The sequence below is a fragment of the Cryptosporidium bovis genome, assembly GCF_009768925.1.
Source record: "Cryptosporidium bovis isolate 45015 chromosome Unknown contig_4, whole genome shotgun sequence".
Lineage (NCBI taxonomy): Eukaryota > Apicomplexa > Conoidasida > Eucoccidiorida > Cryptosporidiidae > Cryptosporidium > Cryptosporidium bovis.
In genome coordinates this window covers 312,986-332,998 of record NW_027125050.1, presented here as the reverse complement: position 1 = coordinate 332,998, position 20,013 = coordinate 312,986, and the positions used below count along the sequence as shown (strand labels likewise).

The 20,013-nt window shown below is 31.7% G+C and overlaps 9 protein-coding genes across 9 annotated transcripts; 7 read left to right on the top strand and 2 right to left on the bottom strand.

The window, feature by feature from the left end:
• Positions 1–6: 6 nt before the first annotated feature.
• On the top strand, positions 7–1,149 carry FG379_002650 (SET domain containing with a cysteine cluster at the C-terminus; the record flags this gene model as incomplete). Its single annotated transcript, XM_067328340.1, has 1 exon — positions 7–1,149. One exon carries the CDS (start codon positions 7–9, stop codon positions 1,147–1,149), a length of 1,143 nt encoding a protein of 380 aa, XP_067181838.1.
• Positions 1,150–1,319: 170 nt separating this feature from the next.
• On the top strand, positions 1,320–3,485 carry FG379_002649 (uncharacterized protein; the record flags this gene model as incomplete). Its single annotated transcript, XM_067328339.1, has 1 exon — positions 1,320–3,485. One exon carries the CDS (start codon positions 1,320–1,322, stop codon positions 3,483–3,485), a length of 2,166 nt encoding a protein of 721 aa, XP_067181837.1.
• Positions 3,486–3,567: 82 nt separating this feature from the next.
• On the top strand, positions 3,568–5,634 carry FG379_002648 (uncharacterized protein; the record flags this gene model as incomplete). Its single annotated transcript, XM_067328338.1, has 1 exon — positions 3,568–5,634. One exon carries the CDS (start codon positions 3,568–3,570, stop codon positions 5,632–5,634), a length of 2,067 nt encoding a protein of 688 aa, XP_067181836.1.
• A 102-nt stretch (positions 5,635–5,736) lies between these two features.
• FG379_002646 (uncharacterized protein) lies at positions 5,737–6,609 on the top strand (the record flags this gene model as incomplete). The annotated part of the gene is made up of 1 exon (XM_067328336.1): positions 5,737–6,609. One exon carries the CDS (start codon positions 5,737–5,739, stop codon positions 6,607–6,609), a length of 873 nt encoding a protein of 290 aa, XP_067181834.1.
• Positions 6,610–6,821: 212 nt separating this feature from the next.
• Positions 6,822–8,738, top strand: FG379_002645 (glutaminyl-tRNA synthetase; the record flags this gene model as incomplete). Its single annotated transcript, XM_067328335.1, has 1 exon — positions 6,822–8,738. One exon carries the CDS (start codon positions 6,822–6,824, stop codon positions 8,736–8,738), a length of 1,917 nt encoding a protein of 638 aa, XP_067181833.1.
• Positions 8,739–8,764: 26 nt separating this feature from the next.
• Positions 8,765–11,497, bottom strand: FG379_002644 (phosphatase regulator like heat repeat protein; the record flags this gene model as incomplete). The annotated part of the gene is made up of 1 exon (XM_067328334.1): positions 8,765–11,497. The coding sequence occupies one exon, from the start codon at positions 11,495–11,497 to the stop codon at positions 8,765–8,767; it is 2,733 nt and encodes a 910-aa protein (XP_067181832.1).
• Positions 11,498–11,716: 219 nt separating this feature from the next.
• Positions 11,717–16,348, bottom strand: FG379_002643 (kinase with WD40 repeat at C-terminus; the record flags this gene model as incomplete). Its single annotated transcript, XM_067328333.1, has 1 exon — positions 11,717–16,348. One exon carries the CDS (start codon positions 16,346–16,348, stop codon positions 11,717–11,719), a length of 4,632 nt encoding a protein of 1,543 aa, XP_067181831.1.
• A 435-nt stretch (positions 16,349–16,783) lies between these two features.
• FG379_002642 (uncharacterized protein) lies at positions 16,784–18,406 on the top strand (the record flags this gene model as incomplete). The annotated part of the gene is made up of 4 exons (XM_067328332.1): positions 16,784–16,800; positions 16,853–16,931; positions 16,980–17,078; positions 17,126–18,406. 4 exons carry the CDS (start codon positions 16,784–16,786, stop codon positions 18,404–18,406), a joined length of 1,476 nt encoding a protein of 491 aa, XP_067181830.1.
• Positions 18,407–18,765: 359 nt separating this feature from the next.
• FG379_002641 (uncharacterized protein) lies at positions 18,766–19,860 on the top strand (the record flags this gene model as incomplete). The annotated part of the gene is made up of 1 exon (XM_067328331.1): positions 18,766–19,860. One exon carries the CDS (start codon positions 18,766–18,768, stop codon positions 19,858–19,860), a length of 1,095 nt encoding a protein of 364 aa, XP_067181829.1.
• Positions 19,861–20,013: the final 153 nt, after the last annotated feature.

Sequence of the window (20,013 nt, the reverse complement as noted above, 5' to 3'; positions counted from 1 at the left end):
CAATTAATGAGTAACTGCTCAAATGGTCATTGTAATATTGAAAAAGACTACCATGAACTTTTAGAGGAGCTGAATTCTAGGACGAGTAATAAGAGTTACTTTGACATTCATTTTTCAAAAGTCAAAGGAAAACATGTACACTCAAAATTAAGAATATCGAATGATACGAACTTTTTTGTGGAGGTGCCATTAATATCATGGCCAATAAAATATTTTCACAAATCTTCAGATAAAATGGTCTTTTGTGAAAATTGTCTCAAAATAAGGAACTCGAATAATTTTGATGATTTTTTAACCCTCAATGAACTTGGATTGAATAAGAGAATTTGCAGTACATATTGCTTAAAAAAAGCACTCGGAAAAGGTTTGGATTCTAATAACTTTTCCAGTTCACTAAATAATGGCTGGGCAATATACCTACAAGGCAAAAATGGAATAGAAGTTTTAAGAAGATATCAGAACTCTATTGATCCGGAAGCTAAAATCCCAATTACCGCAGAGGCAATTTCACGTCTAATTGCACAGATAGCTGCTGACATTCATTTCTTTTGGATGGAACTTGGTTGCAGTAAAGAAAATTTACATACTGCCTTTAAATTAGGCTGTAAATCCATAGAAAACTTCATTTCACCACCTGAAACTTTGTTTCCGGAGATAAATATAAAGTCGCTTACAAGTTGTATTAAAAGCGTTCTTTTTAATCCACTAAAGGCTGCATTTCTTGACGAAGAAATTCCTAATATTTTTTTGTCAGAAAGGACTATTAAACAGTTACTTGGGCAACTGACACTTAACTCCCAAGGGATAAACGTTTGGGATTTTTGCAGCAACTCTTTTGGAAATGAAGATCAACCTGACAAACCTGACTCCGAATCTTGCACTTCATTTATAAGAGGGGCATGCATATGCACCATTCAATCATGTTTTAACCATAGTTGCGATCCAAACTGTTGTGTATATTCAATGGGAGATAGTACAGTTTATATTTCAACCATCAGAGATATAAAAGAAGGTGAAGAGTTGACCATTTCTTATATTGATAATACCCTTCCACTTACTGAAAGAAAAAAACTCATTCACAATTATCATTTTGAATGCAATTGTAACATCTGTCTAACTCAAGAAAAGGTTGAATATGCAGACTTCTAAAACTGACTAGAACGATTGTATTTATTATATTACCGTTTTAATAAATTATGAGTTTAATTCTTAATTTTAATAAAGAAATTTGCCAATCCATTTTGCATGTACATGCATTCTTGGTACAAATGTGGGCATTTTTGGTTAATCTTGTTTAATAAAATTAGATAGCAAGTAAAATGCAATTGAATTTGAGGAACCGTAATAAAAAGGATAACAGAAATAGAAAAAAGAACTCCCAATACTGTTTTGTCGATGAGATAGGTGTAGAACAAGGACCATTTTCCTCAAATGAAATAATAAACTGGATAAGAGATGGGTATTTTAATGGAAAGGGTGACTTGCTATTTAGGAATTTGACAAGCAGTCCTGCTGAGAGACTGACTCTAGAACAAATATTACCTGAATTACTTAATGAGGTTGAAGTGAATTTTTCTGAAAAGCTATCTCCTAAAAAAACGACTATAATTAAAAAAAACAATCATGGGCCCATAGAAGTCAAAGACATAACTTTAGTGGACGATCAGATTCCCTTGCTGGAAGAAAATGACGATCAACACAAGGACCTGATAGTGATAGTAAAACCTTCAGTTAAGGCTAACGAAATTCAAAAACAGATGTTAAAGACAAGATCAAATCTTTCAGCTTTATTCATAGACAAAACAAATACATTGAACTCTAGATTAATTGGAAATGAAGTAAGCTTAAATGATAACAAAAATGAGTCGTCTTCTTACTTGGAGAAATATGTAGAACAATTTTATAGAGCTGATGACTTCGAGTATGACGACTCATTCATTTTCTCTCCCATTTTAAAAATTAATGTACACAGTAGTATTCTTGCCACATCATCTCCGTTGTTAAAGAAAAGTATGAAAACTTTATTCGAGGAGCATTTCAGACTCAGAGAAAGAGTTTCTGTTGGAAATTGTACAGATGAAGAAAGAGAACAGAGCCTAGTGAATCCAGTATTGACTATAGAATCAGATTGCCCCATTGCAATTCAGGCAATTGTACGTTATTTATATGGCCACACGTCAGAAATTTTGTCAATGAATAAACTATTATTAGTTTCAATGTGGAAAGAATCAAAGCGTTTTATGTGGAAAAAGCTTGAAGATGAATTATTACTACATTTATTTTCAAGTAAATTGAATATTGTTGATTTGGTTGAAATCGCTGCTGCTGCTGCAATTTTAAAGTTGCCAAAGCTCGTGGACGAAATTGTAACTATGATTGCAAGTTGTGCAAGCTACATTTTTCAGGGACCATACCTGGCTTTAAATGTTGATGCATACTTGAAACTATTATCTAGTAATTATGTTATGATGGATGAACTACAACTATTTTTCGCAACACAACAGTTTATTCAGCAAAAAGAAAAGGAGATAGGAATATGGGCAGACAATAATGGAGATTCCAAGTATGATAAGGAGATAATAATTTACAAGCATATAAAATATGACCAAATGTCACCTGAAGAGTTGAATTTGATTAGAACAACAAAACTTGATAGTCTAATATTAGATGCGACGCTCAAGAAATTAACTGGAACTGAAATGGAGGGAAGACTAAGACCATGGTTACCAAACTCCGAGTACAAAGTTAAATACAGAGATGGCGAATATCCTGTTACACTAATAAAGACTGGAAGATCAAATGGAAGTGACTCGAGCTTATTTCAAACTAGATGGGCATGGACAATCGGGGATTCACGATTAATAAGTGAGATGACCTTTGCATTCCAGATATCAAAATCATTGAGAGGAAAACTTAGAGTAGGGGTTTGTTGCACAGGGAAACCAGTTATAACTGAAACCCAAAATATTAGGATGTCAAAGGTATTCTATTATGACTTTTTTGAAAAGGAGTTTTTATCGGCATTTCTCGGTAGTAATGTTTTTCAGTGTACATCAAGAATAAAATCATCAGACGTAAGAAAAAGCAATATAAAATTCAGCAATTTAGAATATCTAAATCGAGGCAGTTTTAAAAATGCTTACAATACAACCAAGGATTCTAAAAAGTTAACAGAGATATCGCCACATAATCCCGAAGAAAACAACGAAGAAATATTTGTGGGAAGAATAAGAAGTGGCCAAATGTATCACCTCGTAGTTTCAATCCATGATTATTCTATCACAATAAAAATTGAAAATATTGGAACAGGAGCATATATTGAAAATTGTTACGATCATGGCTTCTTGGTCGAAAGGCTCGAAGTTAGTAGAAAGCCATATATTGAAACGAAGTTATTTGTTGAGATGTTAGATTCAGGAGATTCATTAACAATACCGTCTTTTTTATCCACTGCACGGAAACAAAGGACTACGAGATCTAATTAGTTGTCAAGTTTAAAAGGCGCCACAACAGATATCATTTTTTGATCATATGACGGCCAATCAACAAATTCGATACAACTTGAAAATGGTCAATAAATTAGATGGAATACTCAAAAGATCTGATAATGCAATTTTGAAACCTTCACAAAAGAGAATAGAGAGGAAGGATGTTGCAAGAAATGGGAAAGTTTCACATAATTTGGGATATTATTTCAGAGATGATAGTGATCAATTAATTGGACCCTTCTCACCGAGTCAGATGCTATCTTGGATAAATCATGGGTATTTTGACAACAAAGGTAATATATTAGTAAGAGAAACTGACGATTTGGATTATGTCACATTAGAAAGCATAGTACCAAAGTTACTTTCATTTGAAAAAGACAAGATTTTAAACAGATTATATATTGAAGGTGAGAAAGATGTGGATAATGAACCAAACACCGTTCATGTTCAATCATCTGCCATTGACCCAATAGGAAGAATACCTGCAAAAGACATTTACCTCCAAGAACCAACGTGTGATCTGGACATAATATTAATTCCTAACGAGAAAGCATGTGAACTATTTGAAAAGAATATTAGGAAGATGGAGGAAATAAATAAAATAAGAGCAATACAATTCTCATCTCCATTGGTTGATACGGAATACACATGGAGTCAAAAAGATATAAATGAACAAATTATTTCATTGCCAACAATTAACACAAATAATTTAAATAAAAGAGCTCAAAACGAATTTATTGAGAATGCTTCTAGGACAGTCAAATCTGATGAACAAGATTTAAAAATATTGCCACCAGTTACATCAATAAGAATACCAGTTCATAGTAACCTATTAAGTCTGGCTTCTCCAATTATGCGCGAGGAAATAAACCAAATAATGGAATCAAGACAGGAAATTAATGAACAGTTTAATTTAAACTATGATGATCCGAATTTAAAGGGAAAGTTAGATAAGATAAAGGCGAGTTTGTTGAGACCAGAATACAAAATCAAAGCAATTTATCCGGAAGCAGTAAGAATGCTATTACTCTTTATTTATGGGCACACAACCTCATTAAGAGGAGCAAACCCGTACTTAATACTTACGGTTTTACATGAAGCAAGGAGATTTAAAGTACAGCTATTAGAGGAAGAATTATTTCAGATGTTAAATTCACCTGCGAGTATTGATGTAATTGTTCAAATGTCCTCTGTTGCGGAATCTTTAGAAATGGAGGGTTTGATCGAACTTATGGTTCACTTATTAGCTGATTGTGCACAAGCATTATTCAAAGGACCACATCTTGCTCTTGGACCGGATGTGTTGTTGAAAATATTAAGTAGTGAGCGAGTTTTAATGGGTGAGATTGATTTATTCCTTGCTTTAAAGCTGTATTTAGTACAAAGAGAAAGCAGTATCGGATTGTTTTCAAACAAGAAAAAGAATTCTTTGGACTTTTACAAGCAGATTAGATTTGAGCAAATGGCACCAAACGACCTGTTAAAGATAAGAACGAAGGAATTGGATTCTCTTTTACTAAATGCGGCTTTAAATAAGCTAATAGGGAATGAAAGTGGAGGTAGATTGGTTCCGTGGAAAGAAAATCAAGAATTTGCTACTAACACTCAATTAGGACAATATCCTGTGGCATTAGTTAGAAAGACTTCAGTTTCAGGTAAGTATAAATGGGCATGGACAATAGGTGATTATAGATTCGTATCAGATATGATTTGGCAAGTTCAAGTTTGTAAAACTTACATGGGAAGAATAAGACTAGGGGTATGTTGCAGAGAGTCTTCTGAAGCAAATAATACGTCTCAGGTGCCAAAGATTTTTTATTATGACTTTATGGAAAGATGCTTTGGAAGCGCGTTTCAAACAAATGATGTATATAACCTGAGATCAAGGATAAATTATGAAGACTTAAAGAAAGATCAAATTGTTTTGAAAAGAAACATGGTGATACAGATAAGATTGAATATTAGCAGATACAACCTAATCCTTTCTATTTCCGATATTACTGGCCCTACAGCCACGTTTGAAACAAGTCACACATTTGCACATGGCTGTAATGTAAAAAATATTGGAATTACAAAAAGACCCTTCCTAGAAACTGCTAACTTTGTTGAAATGATTGACGATGGTGATAAACTAAAATTGAAGTAATTTCTTATTTTGCATTTAAAAGATTATTTTGCGCTAAACAATTTTTAAATGCAAGATTCTACTCCGTGGGGTGAAAAAAACATTTATATTAAAAAGTAAAAAATGAATACTAGCGAAGTTGATGACTCAAGTTTTTGGATGCCCATTATATTTAAACTAGCCAAGCCTAGTTCTCCGATGGATTACATTATAGTAATTACCCATTCTCTATTTCTAGATAAAGGTTTCATTCCTCTAGCAAATACTTGTGAATATTCCTCAAGTGATAATAAGGGAGATAAATTAAACAGTGCATCTATACCCAGACTTAGACTGCCAATAAGGAATTTAGAGGATAATTTTTCACTTGATTTGATGCCTACAAATTGGAAAACTAGAACAAATCAATTTTCACTCTTTTATACAAAGTGCGATTTACCCCCGGAAGACGATGGAGTCGACTACTTCGCTAATGCTTCTGTTAAAGCTTTGTTTGAATCATTAGAAGATTCATTAATAATAACTATTAGCAATTATGATGAGGTTAATCATTTATCAAAGATTAGCTTTCCTATAAAAAAAATTGATCAGTTCGTTGACAATGTGTCACTTAAGAGGTTTTTTTTTTTGGAGATAAGTAATTGGATGGGAAACCAAATACTCAAATGTAGAGTGAGAAGCAACGGCAATTATTACAATGAATTAGAGGAGGATGGCATAAGAAGGAGTGGCCCTATTTTCAGTAAAAATACTGAGCCCTCCCCTTTTTTAGAAGGTGTTAACATCGGTGGGGGGGCATACTTTCCAGACCCATTGTTTGATGACAAAGGTATAAGAGGGAGTTTGGTTGGACCAAACAGTGCAATTTTTAAGGGTATTGGTGGAAAGGTAAAACCTAAATTCATCCCTACATCTTCTATACCTGGGATGAAAGCCACACCTGATAATGACATTTATTTACCGCCGGGGAATAGAGATTTCCATGGTTTTTATTGAGTTTATTTCGGCAACAGTAGATAATTAATAAATTTTATTCAAAGTTCGTAGTATTAGTGTGAACTTTAAATGTGATATCGCTTTTTCTCTGTTGGTTCGAATTTTTTTACATGTCCCCAACTATTCATTCCTGTAAATTTTGCGGCTTCTCCCGCCAATGTTACGAGCTTTTCGTCTACAAAGTAAAAACAAAATTGGTTTTGTTTTGAGTAATGGCATCCCTTGAACTAGAAATAGCGAATGAGAAAGTTAGTGTTGTTTCAAACACAAACAATTTTATTAAACAAATAGTGGAGGACGATCTAAAGGAAGGAAGACATGATTTAATTATCACAAGGTTTCCACCAGAACCAAACGGATTCCTTCACCTAGGCCACGCGAAGTCTATTTGCTTGAACTACGGCATAGCAAAACTATACAATGGGAAGTTCCACTTAAGATATGATGATACTAATCCTTATTCAGAGGAGCGTCGATATATTGATGCAATTGAAAAGGATGTTAAATGGCTTGGAGCTGACTGGGGTGAAAACAAATTTTATGCATCCGATTATTTCGATCAATTATACGAGTGGGCGAGGAAATTAATATTGGAGGGAAAGGCTTATGTTGATCATCAAACAATTGAGGAGATTAGGAAAAACAGGGGTGATGCGAACAGCCCTGCAGTTGAGTCAATATATAGAAACCGCACAGTTGAGGAAAATATAGAACTATTTGAAAGAATGAGAGCAGGTGAATTCGAGGAGGGTGATTGCGTGTTAAGAGCAAAGATTGACATGAATCACGGTAATCCTAATTTACGTGATCCTATATTGTATAGGATACTTAAACAACCTCATCCACATGTAGGTGACAAGTGGTTGATATATCCTATGTACGACTTTGCGCATGGTCAAAGTGACTCTATAGAGGAAATAACTCATAGCATTTGCACGTTAGAATTTGAGTTGCATAGACCGTTATACGATTGGTTACAGATTGAATTAGGAATAAAAAGAACCAGGCAGATAGAGTTTGCGAGACTTAATATTACTTACACTGTGCTCAGCAAGAGAAAGTTGCTAATATTAGTGAATGAAAATTATGTAAATGGTTGGGATGACCCAAGGATGCCGACTCTATCTGCAGTTAGAAGAAAAGGATATCCACCTCAATCTCTATGGAACTTTTGTGATAAAATAGGAGCGTCTAAGAGAGATCAGATGATACATATTCAATTACTGGAAGATTGTGTTAAAGATGAATTACATGGTAGCTGCCAAAGGAGGTTTGCATGTATACAACCATTAAAAGTTGTAATTACAAATTGGGATGAACATTTTCAAACCGATATAGTTGAGATCGCTGTTAGGAACCACCCAGATGAAAATGTTGACATGGGATATAGGATAATTACTTTGTCAAGAGAAATATGGATTGAAAGGAGTGATTTCTGGTTCGATGAGAACAAGAACAATTTTAATCAGAACCCACCTTCAGACTATAAAAGACTCTATGTTGGAGGATCTGTAAGACTGAAATATTCTCACATTATTACATGTAGGGACGTGGTTTTAGGTGAAAATGAAATTAAAGAAATACATTGCGAAATAAATAAGAATGTTGACTCTATTGATTCCAAAAACAAAAAACTAACTGCGATTCACTGGCTTTCGAGAGATAATATTGTCAAAGTCGAATTCAGATTGTATGGTCGTTTGTTTACTGTATCAGAACCAGAAAATCAAGGAAATGAAGACTGGAGGAAGTTTATTAATAAGAGAAGTTTGGCAACTTTTACCGGAATTGCAGAAAAAAGTATTCTTTGTGATGACTTCCAAAATGATATGGGAGAACTAGTCATAAACAGATACCAATTCGAAAGGCTGGGTTATTTCACAAGAGACGTGGTTGACTCATACAAATTAGGAGAGGAATACAAATTAGTTTATAATCTCACAGTTCAACTGGGTGACTCGCCCGACATACTTATAAAAATGCTGTCTAAGTCGGGTGCGAACGAATCCATCAAGGATACAGAAAGGAAAAATGCTTATCATCAAAATAGAGAGAAGATCGCAGCAGAGAGAGCCGCAAGAAAGCGAGCAAAAGAGGCACTAAAGGCGAAAAAGTCTGCGGGGGATTAATAAAAAAAATAAATCTTTCATAATCATTAAATGTCTCGTCCCAGTACTCCATGTCTTTTCAAAATACCCATGCAGTAGTTTCTAATTTCCGAATCAGGGTCGTTTTCTTGTGAGTATACCACCTGATCAACAATTGATTTATCACAACTATCCAATCCATTCACACATATATATGAGTAAACGGCTTGGAATGCTTTAATGCGCACATTCGCGACAGGGTCGTTGACGGAGTAATGAAAAATAGCTGAGATCATTTCATAGTGGAACTTAGTGACATCCGGAGAGTGTTCCTTTTTCACGATTTTCATGTCTATAAATGGCTCACAGGATAATACCAAGTTTGAAATCTTTATTAGTGGGATATATCTTGATAGAAATTCAACACCAGTTTCTGTACCCATCTCTTTTGTGAGCAGTTTCTCAATTACGCTATGTTCCGTTAGTGTGTTTGAACTATTATAGTAGCAACTAGGATTTCCAACATTTTTTTGTTCAGTATTGGGTAGCAAGTTGAAAATAAATTGCGAAATTAATTGTGTGTTTTGCTTGAAATCATCGAAAGACCTTATTCCGATGCCAGAAATCATGGAATTCACAGATAGTAATCCTACAGAACGCGACAAGTATGAACTTTCGTCTGTAACCAAGGGAAATATCAACCTTTCCCAAAAATTCTTTGTCCAGTTGTGGCCAAGCCATAAAGATACTAACGGTAGTGCAAATATACAAACCATTTGTCTAATAATACTTGCTTTGTCTAAAAGTGCTCCAAAAATTAGGTCCAAAAGTATGTTTGGAACTCCATCTGGTTTCAGGAAGTTTTCCATCGACTCTTTTGTGCGTGTTTCTGAGATACTGCCGGACCAAATCTTATCCTTCTCGAAGTTGCATTCCAGAATTGCATAAAAGGACGTAAGAAGTAGAATTACAGAACAATATCTTATTCTCCATGAACTATCTTGCATAGTAGAAGTTAAATACGGCATAATGGTATTTATGATGAAACCCTGATCTCTCCATTCTACCATACCTACATAAAGTGCAAGTAAAACATTCTGTCTTACCTGTGTATCTCTGTCATGTATTAAAGTTTCAAGCAATAATTTGAAAGTGGACACTTTATCGTTAATAAAGTAATCATTTTTGTCGATGTTAATTAGTTTGTAAATTCGCATCATTATCGTAATTATCCTCGTTAAATTTATCTTTAAGTGTGTATTCGTATCGATTAACAAGCTCTTGTTGTCTATTCTTGGAATAATAACTTTGTAAAAAAGGATATCGTGTACATTCCTATAAATTGCATTTGAATTATCGTAGTTGCTTTCAATAACCTGTAGGATTATTGAAATTGAGTTATTTCTTGTTTCACCTTCTTGATCTGTTAATAATTTATCAAGTAAAGATATCAACGTCTTTTCATAGAAGGATTGATCTACGTCTCGTTTTATGTTTTGAAACACACTATTAGGTGAATTAGTTACCTGAGATTCGTTTATCTTCACATACGAACTCAAATTTCCATCAAGAAGCTCATGCCTTGAAGTTTTATCATTATTCGAAATTATCTCATTATTTTCCATTTCATTGCAGTCAAACTGGAACTCATCACATTTGTCCTTTGCCATTGTTTCAAAATGAATTAAATGAACAAATATATTGACCAAACACATTGTAATACCTGATCTTACTCTCCAGCTTTCGTCATTGCATAACTTAAGTAGTAATGGCTGCAATAAATCATAGTAAGAGAATATTGATTTAATATTATTCCCCTTAAACATCTCAACTATCTGAAAAAAAAAAGACTCAATGTTACTTATCGAAGATAATCTAATGCAATCCTGCTCGTCAAAACAGAAGTTTTTTATTATAGGTAAAAAGAGAATATTGATGATTTCCTCGTTAAATTCGATTTCATCCATAATGTAATTGAGAACATTGCTTGCATGCTTTCTCAAAATTGGTGCTGGATGAGTGCAAAAGTCAGTATAGTTTGTGATTAAAATGTTTCTTTCATCATTGAAACGATCATATAACCTTTTCTGCCTGAGAATTAGCGGGATGATGTGACACGAAAGTATCTTATGACTTATGATATCCGAAACAGATAATTTTTCAAAAATATCAATAGAATAATTAAATATTGACACTAAGTTAGAATCTCTTTCATTTTCAATATCACCGACCTCTTCAATATAGTCCTCAATCATAAACGTAATAATGTTCATCAATAATTTTAGTGATTTTAGAGTTTCCGATCTTACAACAACATCATCAACCTCAGCAATATCTTGTAGTATTGGGATCAATATAATAATAACGTCCACCGTACCTCTGATGCATTCAAAAAGTGGCTTGGTATCTATTAAATTATAAGATTGGAGTTTGTTATCACTAAAACCCTCAACATCCATCTCTTTTTTTTCCCGAATTATGGTCCTTATATATTCCAGATTAACGTCATCTTTATCCAAAATAATGCTTATTTCAAAACTATTTTCTTTGAGGAGGGAAACCAGGGCAATCTTCATGCATAATCTTGATAGTTCTATAAGAACATTATTATTATTTTCGCACTCAAAAATAGTCTGAAGTTGTTTTATATCTTTCAACGACAGCAATTGATACTCAGACTGTATTGATTCAAAATATAAATTGATTCCGGCTAATCTTTTTTCAATTTCGTGATCATTCATAGATTTTATCGAATTTCTGAGTTTTTGCAAGTTACATTCACATCTATTTTCGTGTGACATATCTGAAGTTGGGTTTACAAATAAAATATGGCAACCGACAGCAGCATATCTACAATGGATAGTGATGGTTGTAACCCAATGAAATTGTTTGTGTTAAATTATCGAAAACCATATAGTAACGTTAAACCAATGGGCAGTAGTTCAGTGCCATACCCCTCTCTAAAAATGCTTACAAATATATTCAGCGCCATAAGGGGACCCCATTCAGTGGGGGAATATTTAGTTCCAGTAGGAAATGATACCATCCCTTGAGGATGTGAATATTCCGAAATTGTCATCATTAAAGGAGTACATATTTATCGAGGTTAGAACATCTTTATGAATTTTACTATAGCTGTGCTTTTCGATATTGTTCTTTTTATCTCTGTTTTCTAATATACAAATGGGAGGATCACTGAAATTACAGCCATCTCTCTCAATTACGAGATTCTTCTGATGAATATTCCCCATACTGTCATTAAAAATATATAAATTGTGAGAGCTAAAGTCCCTTGTTTGGCAATTCTCCACGATTGAACTTGTTATAGGACCCATTAGGTGATAGCTGTCAGAGTACCTCCTAAACCTGGTGGTTATATAGGAATATTGCAATATACAATTTCTAAAAGTACGTATTCTTTGACATTCGCACAGTGTACAATAACATCCATCGTTATTTGAACGCGAAATGAGTTGGTGTAACAAACCCGTTTTATATAGTCGTGGGCTATAAACAAATAAATTGCTTTTAATCTCTTTTACACTAAACATACAAGAATCGTGTTCTATTTTCCCATTGTTCCAATCAAATATAGCAAAATAAAAATTCTCCTGCAGGTATAAAACGATTTTTGTTGACTCATTATTTTGATTTAGTGTTCTAATCTTTGTGATATCTGATTTACTTTGTATTTCCCAAGTCCTTGCCTCTTTCAAATAGGCCAAATTGAATGTAACAATAACGTTTAGGTCAGTTAATAAACATAACCAATTTGTATTAGTTAAATTGCTATCAATACAATAATCTATTACCGTCCCAAGAAAGGGAGGAACAGAGAAAAAAAAATCAACAGATATGTAGTTGGGATCAAAAATATAAATATCACCATTACTATAAATAGATATTATCATTTGCTTAGAATTAAAGGTCAGTTTACCTATTAAAGCAACAGAGGGTTCTCTTATTGAATTTTCAAAATTGAATAATTTTTTTTCATGATTGTAGTGGTGCTCTTTGCACACAATACTATTATATCCACAAGAATTCAATTTTATTTTCGTCAGAATTCCATTGTTATTGCCCGTAATAATAGTTAAATCATTATGTAAACTGCACATTGAAGTGATTGAACTGTTGTCTTTAAACTTAAATATATGATTGTCATCACTATTTGTTATTAAATTCCAACAATGATATCGATTATTTACCTCAGCATTTAATTTATGTAGGTAAATTTCGGAGTTTATAGAATCATTTAAAGACCACGAATAGACATCTCCATTGTAGTATAGTATATCTTGATAGATATGACAGCCCTCTCTGTTAATAGAGTTCTGGTGGCAATATATAGATCCCAGATAATTACCTTTAATAATAGGTTTTCTTATATCTGCTTCCGTGATTAAGTTAAGAGGGAAGAACGTAGATCTCGAAATTTGTTTTTTGGGAAGCAAGTATTTTTCGTTTATTATCTGTTTCCTCAATCTAAATTTTGATTCTAGCTGTATTAATGATAAATGGCGTGATATTTTGTAATTAAAAACATTTAATTTAGCTGGAAAGCATAACAATTGTTGATTTGCGTTTAAGTAAGATGATAACATACTATACTTGACAAGAGGGAGGATATTTGTACCATAAGATAAGTTATTATAATTATCACATTTCTCTGTTGACATTTGTTTTTGAATTTTTGCAAACCTAGAAAAAAAATATACAATTACATCAAACTTATTTAAGTTAATGTTAAAATTTAGTTTTTTTAATTTTAACAAGTTCTTTGTGGTTATTTTATCTGCCCTAAAGTATGTATTTAATAATGAATATACAATTAACCAATTTTTCATTATAATCGATATATCAATCAAATTATATATTAAACGACCAAACTCATTAGCTAATGGATGATATATTTTTATTTGATTAATATCATTGATATTGTTTGTAACAAGTTCAACAAGGTCCACAATGATCACTTCATAAGAATGATTATAGATGTTTGAAGATATGCACTTATATAATTTTTCTATTATGGTATTGATGCATTGAATTGCAGTGTATTTAACTTTCAAATCCTGATCGCTTAAGGATTTTTCAAGACAAAATTCACCATAAGGCAAAATTAAAGTGTCCAACTTTTCCAATAATAATGATGTTACTAACCTACAATATCCTGATCTAACATTATGATCGCTGTCATTTAATTGATTGAGTAAATGAGGGAGTATTTCAGAAATTAAAATGTCTTTCTTCCCTGCAGTATGAAACAATATAATTTCGAATAACAGCGAACTACCATTGTTATCCTCTTCCAAAAGAATTAATTTGGCTGTTGAATCGTTTGATATCAAAATTTCAAGAACCCAATCACACAACTTATATTCATTATTTTTTGATTTTATAACCAAACATATCATTTTTCGAAATATCCTTAATAGAATAACAACCACTTCATAATGACATGATGAAATATAATATCTAATCCAATTTTCTATATTGTTCAACACAAAAGACTGAATAACGGAATTATATGAATCACTATTTTTGATAAATTCATCACCAAGGTTAAAATAATCCTTGATTAAATTAAATATTTCAACCACGACAATCATATCATTTGATTCCGTAGCAACGGATTTTTCATTTAGGCGTTTTAGTTGGTAATCATAGTTTTCATCTGTAAATATATCTAGACCCAAAAATTGGAAAAAAAAAGGAAAGATTTTGTAACTTAGCAATAAATCCTTATGTTCGTATGGCAATAAATCAAGCAATAGTCTTAGTGTGTTAATTGACATCAAGTTTATACTGTTTAAAATTTCGTTATCAATAAATTCATTGTCACCATTATGACAATCGTTCATTTTTTCTATGCAATTTAACATTATTGAAGCGAATAAAATTAAGGGTTGTGACATATTATTGTGTGAATAACTTCTAAAAATAAATTCAAAGAAGCATCTTTTATTCAATTCAACATCAAATTTGTCATCAAAATAATATGAATTTTCAAATATGATTTTTGTGAATAGAATATTCATCTCATGAGTATTTTTTTCATTAGTTCTATCACTGTTGTCAGCTTCCCAGTGATTTAACAAAAGCTGAAAAAATGAAAATAAGCCCTTTATATTTAGGTGTGACTCCTCAATGTCATGGTTATCAAAGGAATACTTATCGAATGAATTATCCTTATCCAAATTTGAGATAATGATATAAAAAATTAAATCCCTTTTTAAATCAAAGTCAAAGACTGATTGAAAGATCTTCTTTAATTTTTCATCGTTCCAGCCATCACGATATTTTATTTTAACTGTTGAAAGTATACTTGAATATAAGCTAATATAATTGTGACAACTCCAATTAAAAACATCACATGTGTCAAGCTCTATGTTCTCTATAACAAACAATTCTAACAGAGTTGGGAATGCCATATTAAGTATAATCAATTGAATACGAATATCATTAAACATATCGCTTTGAAGTATTATTGAAAGGGGATAGAAGAAAGTGAAAAATGATTTATCAAACTTTGCTTCATGAGAAAGGCCACATAAAAGAGAATATAAGTAAATGTTTCCAAAACTGTGCCTCTCAACATTCGATAGAAGCAAAAACAAATCCAAAATATTCGGTCTTTCTCTCCAATCGCTGCATGTAAGTATATCCCTCCAATTTTCAGTAGTACTTCTCTCCTCACTCATCTTCAAAATTTCATTTATTGTAAATGGGCAATAACCATCATTTATTTCCTTGAGTATGCACCCCAAAGAGAAAATATCCATACTTTTCAAACAATTTTGAAATTCAGATGGTTCGATACTCTTTAAAAAGAAATACACATCATCCTTGGTCTTAAACCTTTCTGGTGGCATATTGCAAGCTGTAATATTTATATTATTGTTATATCTTTCAAAAAAGTTTGTCCAAAACCTTAAGTCTGTTCTGTCAATAAAAATTGGTTTCCAAGGTGAGATATCGGTTAGCTTTATAATCAATAAATGATTTGTAAGAATATTGTCCGTCTTAATATCTCCGTGAAAAACTCCCATACTTTGTAATTGTAGTATTGCTATTATTGATTGAAATTCAAACCATCTTTTAATAACAATATCTATTTGATTATTTCCACACAAATTCTCGTCTAGCTCAGTTCTAATGGTTGATTCCCACATTTCTCTCTCAACAAAAATAAAATTATCTGAAATATTTGCACAACTATAAAAAAGAATATTTGGGCAAAAATAATTGGCCGACAACTTGTTTTCCAAATCAAGTGTGTTAATGATATTTTTGATTGAAATTGATATTGAATTATCATTTACAATGTTAGCTGTTATTAAACCATTTAAACTTGGAAAATATTTGAGTTCATTTTCTACAAAAGTTTTATCAATAAAGCAAGACTTGTCAGTATTATCAGTGCACGTTTCCAAGTTTGGTACAATATCTTCTATATCATTTACGTAATTTCTTATTCCCGGAAAAAAACGATATATTTTGCTATCACCATTAGAATTAATTACTTTGTAATTATATAATACCCTATTATTGTTTATAAATTCTCCAGATTCTTTTAGCCAGTTAAATTCGAGAAGCAAATCATTTTGCTTCTCTTCACTTTTAAGAGATGTAAAATGTAGATTTCCCATAAAAGAAATCGGTCCAAGTAACAATTACTAATTGTAAGAAAATAAACAATTTCATGAAATTATAAGCGAACAACTTTAGTTTTTTTAGTTGGAATAACTATACACTTAAGCGAAAATTATTATTTGCTACAAATTAAATATATTAATAATCTCATTGTGTGGCTCTTTCCAGCTTCAAATTAAAAGAAAATTCTACAATCTTCAGTATTTAGTATATACTTAGACTAAAACTTTGTCACAATAGAAAATCACAAAATCTGTGTATATAATTTATTATATGTATTACTCACTAATTTAAGAATAACGTAAATAACACTTCTATAGAGGCTTATTGATTTTTTTTTAATCTCCCAAAAGCCGCAAAATAATTATTTCTAAAGAAAAATGAAATCGAATATTTACACCACAATTATTTTATTAATTCTCTTTAAAGTTATGTTATTTCCATCAAAGTGAGTTTACAAAATCCCTTTTTTTATTCTTTAACCTCAAGATTGTTTTTAGCCACAGTTCCGACTTTGAGGTTCACAGGAATTGGATGGCAATAGTGTATAACAAACCAATAGGTGAATGGTATATAGAAGTAAGTTGATTCCTTAAGAAACTAATAAAAAACTATCTAATTTTTCAGAATACGTCCATATGGACATTGGATTATCCAATATTCTTCGCTTACTTTGAATGGATTTTAGCTAGGCTAGCGTCACTCTTTGATGAGAAGATACTAACAGTAAGTATACGGAGTTTTGTTTCATAGATTCAATTTCATTTTATTAGTTATCTTCAGAACCATACTACTCCACAAATACATTGATCTTTCAAAGAATTTCTGTCCTTGTTATGGAGTTGCTATTTCTAATACCTCCGATACAAATAATAAATCATTCCCAAAAAAATTATGACCCTAATTCGCAGTATAATTCTTTATTGTTTACAGTATTTAATGCTTCATTGATACTCGTAGATAATATTCATTTTCAATACAATTGTTTCCTAATTGGAATTCTATTATTTGCTATTTTATATTCAAATGAGCATCCAAGAATATCTGCAGTAATTTTTACATTTTTGGTGTTCACAAAACACTACTTTCTTGTGATTGCCCCTATATGGTTCGTTTACTTAATTCATACATGTTATTACGATTCCAAAGGAAGCATCAAAAACTTTATTTACAGTTCCATGGTTATACTCATTATCGTGGTCACAGTCTCAACAATTGCAATATTTCCATTACTCAAGACAAACCAAATATTTCATTTTTTCAGAAGATTATTTCCTGTTTCAAGAGGATTTATTCACTTCATTCCTGCGTCAAATATATATTCTATATATGCCACATTAGACAAAATCCTACCGAGATTTATTCCAAAGATTTGCTCTACTAGCATTACCGATCCAAATGGACATTATATAAAGTCAATGAGGTGTTTGCCTCCAATCAGCCCTTACTTTTGTATTGTTATTTGTTTGGCAATGAATATCCCTATACTAATAAGACTTTTCAGAAATCTCACTAGAGGAGACAGACACGTTTCTATATTAGCTTCTTCTTCTTTGTCACTATTAATATCGTTTTTGTTTGGATACCACATTCATGAGAAACAAATAATATATGCGACAGTCCCATTGGGCGTTTATACCTACATATTTTCTAAAGACGAAAAATTTAACAACTATTACCTGCTCCTAAATAATTGGGCGAACATTTCAATGATGGTTTTACATGAGGAGTACCCGGAAAACATAATTAAATACATTATCGTGTTGGTTTATTATTATGCCCAGTTCATTTTTTTAAAATCGAATTCAAAAAAGTATAACTATCATCATTCATTCCTTATGTTATCTCTTATTTCAATATTTATAATCGAATTCATTGTGCAGAAAATTGTACTTGGCAATACAAAATTTTTATTTGTCTATCATTTGGCATCCTCATTGATCTGCTTTTTCCCCATTGCATTCTATTCATCTAGTCTATACTACCTTTGGATTACTGGAAAAGTAGAAATTTCTGAAACAGGCGAAAATACGATGAAATATAAAAAGCTTTAAATTTTTCAAATAGATTTTAATAATATTTTGTTTTTGTCAATATTTTTAAAGCGAACAATTTCGCAAAATTTCTCATAATTAAAGATGTTTCTCCGGAAGAATTTTTCGCATATTTTGAATTGGATGGGTTGTTTATTCTAACTTATTTAGACTGCTAACAATTTTAAATTATAATCTCACATCTTTTATCTAATCTAAATGAACTAAAATAAAAATTATCACTTTTAGTATCGATATCGTTTATTTCTAAATAATTAATTGCTATCCATGAAATTTTAAATGATCTCCGGCCCGCGAATATTTTCTATGTTCTTTTGGTCACTCCTGCAACTTAAATTTAAGCTTTAAAAATTGTTTAAATGAATACCAAAATTTGCCATAAATGCAAGAACAATAATGCAAATGTCAATACGAGGGGATTGTTGTGTTATGACTGTTTTTCTGCGTTGATAGAGCAAAATATCAGGAGGGAAATTAGAATAGGTGCGATTGAAAGGTTGAAAAGGTTAAATAAAGACTATATCAAAGTAAAACCTCCTAAATCTAATCTTTATGTTTCCCTTGGATTCGGTTTCTCATCACAGGCACTTTTAAAATTACTATCAATAATACCAAATAGTGGGAAAAGACCGTATTACCAAATCAAAGGTTTTATTAATGTAGACACTTCATGCTTAGTTGAAAAAGATCCAACAGACTATTATAATCAGATAAAACTTTTTATTAGCAAAAACTTTGTAGATTGCTCAAAAGGGTATATAGATTCAATTAAACTACATATTATTCCATTTTGTTCCAGCTTCAAAGATCAAAATAACAAAACTTGTGAAGAATTAAGACTTAAAATAGTTGAAATAATCAAAAAGCACCTGTCAATTGGTACAGATTATATTAAATTACTCATACAACTAATCGTTATCAAAGATATAAAAAACTATTTAGATGGGGACTCATCAAAATTCAAATGTCTAATTATGGCATCAACATCAGATTCGATAGTTTCCGAATCCCTTCAATATATGACACTTTCTTCTGGAATCCATGCAAAGTGTTTGTTTGAATATCTAGATCATCGATGGGAGAGTGAAAAATCATCATTATTTTTGATTCGCCCATTAAAGAATATTTCGACGAGGGAAATAATGTTGTACTGGAGGCACAAAACTTCATATTACATGAATTGTACTATAGGCGCAGAGATTTCAATTCGAAAATCACGAGTTGAACACGAAACAGATAAATTTATATTTGCCCAAAATGAAAAGGTTCCAAATGTCTCAAATATATTTCTTAAATTAAATGATACATATATGCACAATATTGAAGTCACTTCAAAAACTACAAATAACTGCTACAATTGTGGGGTTAAACTCCCTGCTCAGTCAGAACCTGAATGCGTAATTTGTACAGTATTAACTAATTCTATATTGTATGAATTGAAAATTCAGTCATAAAACTTATGATAACATCTTTTAAATTATTTCTTCTTTTTTGCTTTGGAGAAACACAATATTAAAATTATTGTTTTAATGTATTTAGACTTACTATTTAACTTATTTAAAAGTAACACATTCCTTTCGTTTGGAGTGTTTCAGATTTTTTTGTCT